The 3564-nt window shown below is 36.4% G+C and overlaps 1 protein-coding gene across 1 annotated transcript; it reads right to left on the reverse strand.

The window, feature by feature from the left end:
* On the reverse strand, positions 1257 to 3549 carry LOC104763549 (E3 ubiquitin-protein ligase XBAT32-like). The gene is made up of 9 exons (XM_010486906.2): positions 3476 to 3549; positions 3317 to 3388; positions 3026 to 3192; positions 2766 to 2926; positions 2586 to 2644; positions 2460 to 2506; positions 2221 to 2370; positions 2037 to 2128; positions 1257 to 1955 (listed from the first exon to the last, which is right to left on the reverse strand). Exons 2-9 carry the CDS (start codon positions 3377 to 3379, stop codon positions 1432 to 1434), a joined length of 1263 nt encoding a protein of 420 aa, XP_010485208.2. The 5' UTR covers positions 3380 to 3388; positions 3476 to 3549; the 3' UTR covers positions 1257 to 1431.

A 3564-nucleotide genomic window follows, 5' to 3' on the forward strand; every position in this document is an offset into this window, starting at 1 on the left:
CTTAAAACGGAAGCAAATCTTGATAAGAAAAACGAACCAATTGTTTTTCTGAAGAATTAAAATTAGAGAACCAATCGTGATTTCCAAGATTTTGTAGTACAAATTAGAGAAGTAATAATATACATGCTTTTTTTTTTATACCTAAAACACAGTCTTACTAGTGTTTCAAAGTGCTTACTGCTTATCAACTCGAAATTCGTTTAACGTGTAATTTCAGCTATCATTTTGTATGGGGTACTCTCTCGCATTTTGTTGTGATTTTTTTTTTAATAATAAATATTCAGATTCTCTGACTATTTGATAGAATAAGTAATACTACTCGACTTTTCAATGTAACGTGTATAAGTAGATTAAATAAAGCTTTGTATTTCCTTTCATTTTGTGCACCAAGAAACTATCTTAAATAATCCTTATATCCTTTACAATCTTTTGGCAAATGTGAATATTTATTAACCTTAGTTTTCTTTTACGATTTATCTTGCTTTAATTCATGTTTTTTTTATTTATTAAATACAGGCAGGTCTAGCTTCCATTTATTAGTTTCATCCTCTTATTTCCCTATATATAAACACAAAACTTCACCTGCCCCTCTCACATCATCACTTCAGAGCAAAAGCATATCATATCATTCCTCTTCTTCTTGATTCATATGCTCATCAGCTCATGATCATCATCATCATGACATTTATGATTATAGTGATGATCGTTTCTCCCTTTCAACTTTTTCTGGTTCCTCCATTACATCATGGGTGTACTTTCGAACGTGTGAGTATCTCACGGAGAAGAAGATTTCTTGGACATTAGTGTTCCATTGGCATTATCCTTGCTGAGCTCTTTTTTTTTTACGAACAAAAACTATTTTTGTTTCTACTGTATCATTAATAGGAAAATACTTCCATATTTTAGAAGATTTTTTTTCTTGACCTTGCAAGGCTTATTAGTTTTGTATTCTTGTTTTGTTTTCTTTTATCTTCTCTTCATTTTTGTATTTTATTTTTGGTTGTTTTGTTCTTTCTATTCCTTCTGAGCTTTATGTAAATTCCTTCCTTATTAATGTTATTAATCCCGTAGCTTCTCAATTTCTTCTAAGTTGCCTTCAAACGTCTATCTAAGTAAATGTAATCTTCATGCATCTCTAAAGTGTTTCATAATATGTTCATGAGCCGGCTACGCAAGAAAATATTATATTTTCTTGAAGAAATACACATTCACAAATGATATTTTTTTTACATATATATACACACACACCATTTCAATGTAATGGCAGCGCCAAATTAATTATATTATTACAACACTTTGAATTACCACAAAATGAATAATTTACCACAGCATTCACAGAATCAATTAGCATTTTTTTTTTCTTTTATCCCAAAAAAACTGGGAACAAAAATATATAATAAGGTAAAAAAAAAACGACAATTGCGTTTTGAGTTAGCAAGCACTACCACCGGTTGTAACACAATGGTTGAGTGCAGAGAACCAAGAACGTTTTCCTTCAACCTGCGACGTCGATCGCCTGAACCGTAAACTAGATCTTGAATATGATCCACCCATTAACCGGCTTTGAGGTTCATCCACGTCTGAGCCCCCGAGGCAGAGTCTTGGAGGAAACCGGTTGCAGCTAAGGGACCGAAACGATGATGATCTAACGGATTGTGGAATTCGAGAACCGGTTCTTGACACAACTGGTCTACAGCTGTAGTGAGGGTTAGTGAGGAGAGCTGTGTCTAAGACATCGGAGGAGCAAGTGCAGAAGGACAAAGAGATGCTTGTTCTTGATGATGATGTTGTTGTTGTTATGCTTGTTGTATGAGGAAGTTTGGTAAATGATACAATGCCGTTGCGACAGAGAGGACACGGGACTGAACCTGGTGTGGCTTGTGATGTCTTTGACGATGTTAATTTTGTGGTGCTTAGGTATAATGCACAGTTTGTGCAGAACTCATGAGCACATCCTGTTAATGTCACACACAACAATCAATTCAATGATGTTCTAAGAAAGAACAAATTTTGGTATTGAGAAATCGTTACATTACCATCTGCGGCTACAGTGCATTTTCTTTCTAAACAAACGGCACAAGGGTCACGACATGGAGTGTTACAATCATTTTCTCGCCAGCCACATTCTCTGAAATACACAAACGGAGAAACACCAATCAGCCTCAAAGAATCTTGCATTCACATTGAGTGTTTCAATTAGGAGAAAGGGTTTTTACATACTGAGCAATCTTGACAATGCTCATTAGAGGAAGGCAGAGGAAAGGAGAGGGGACGTTTGGTGGATGGCTTTGTGGTTGCTCTGTGGTTGGGTTCAGGATTTCTTCCAGCCAGTTGCGGTGCCATGAGCGAGCAACCATCAATGGAGTCCATCTAAAACCAAAAAACACCAAACGTATAAAGACATTGCGGTTTATATCAGGCAGGATTTTGCAGGCAGAGAAATAGAGAGAAGAACAAACCCGTTGGAGTTCATGGCAGCTAAACAGGCACCTTTAGCGATCAGAAGCTGTGAAAACAAATGCCAAATGAATTCATATCTGATCTAAGTGAAACATAACATTGTCTGATTAAGCATGTGTATATACCTGGCAACACTGCGTGTTTCCACCACATGAAGCATAATGAAGAGCTGTACTCCCAGCACCTACAATGTAAAAACCAAAGAGCCAAAGCGAAAAACAAACTACAGAATTAAGTTTTTCGCTTAAAGAAAGAATCTCTACATTCATTACCAAAGTTAATCAATTGGGACATATGATAATAACCTATAAGATCTATTGTGGTTCCATCTTCCACAGTGACCTGAGTAACCGAAGCTCCCAAATCCAAGAGCAACTGCACCGTCTCTATGTGTCCGTTCAAAGCCGCCACATGAAGAGGTGTGATACCACCATCTGCTGCTCTGTTGATCACTTCGTGAAGAGCACTGCAAAAGCAGCAAAACACATACAAAGAACATAAATCACATTCAACTAATCATGTAACTAAACCACTAGCTTAGCTTTAAAAAAAAAACACATTCTACCTTGGATCAAAACCAGCAATTGAGGATTTATTATTCTTCAAGAGGCTCCAGCAATCGGGAAGGCTTGGTATATAGTCCGAAAGCAAGATCCTGATACATCGAGGGTGACCATTTAGAGCAGCAAGATGTAGAGCAGTACCGCCATTTAAGTAATCTGATCTGTGAATCTACAAACCCGTACAATCAAGAAACACAAATCATTGTCCCAATACCTGACATACTTTGTTATCACAATCAGTTAGAAAAAGAAAAGAACATCACAATATTAAAAAGTTGATAAAAAATCCTTACATTAGCACCAAAAAGAATCAGAATCAAAACAACCTCCCAATGACCATGTTGACATGCTTGCATCAAAGCCGTCTGCTTCCAAAAATCTTATATTCAGATTACTTAAAAATCAATCTAACAACAATGTACAGAACCAAAAAGACAAAAGCTTTATTATACCTGTCCACGGTAGTTCCGGAGATTAATATCAACTCCTGATTCCACCAACAGAGAAACTATCTGAAAGATCAAGATCATCACCACAAATC

This window comes from Camelina sativa, chromosome 18 (genome assembly GCF_000633955.1).
Source record: "Camelina sativa cultivar DH55 chromosome 18, Cs, whole genome shotgun sequence".
Taxonomy (NCBI): Eukaryota; Viridiplantae; Streptophyta; class Magnoliopsida; order Brassicales; family Brassicaceae; genus Camelina; species Camelina sativa.

Coding starts and splice junctions, on each gene's coding strand:
- LOC104763549 (XM_010486906.2), bottom strand. CDS start 3,379: ATGCAAGCATGTCAACATGGTCATTGGGAGGTTGTTTTGATTCTGATT. Junction 3,193..3,316: donor TGATTCTTTTTGGTGCTAAT/GTAAGGATTTTT, acceptor ACGGGTTTGTAG/ATTCACAGATCAGATTACTT. Junction 2,129..2,220: donor AGCATTGTCAAGATTGCTCA/GTATGTAAAAAC, acceptor TGTGTATTTCAG/AGAATGTGGCTGGCGAGAAA.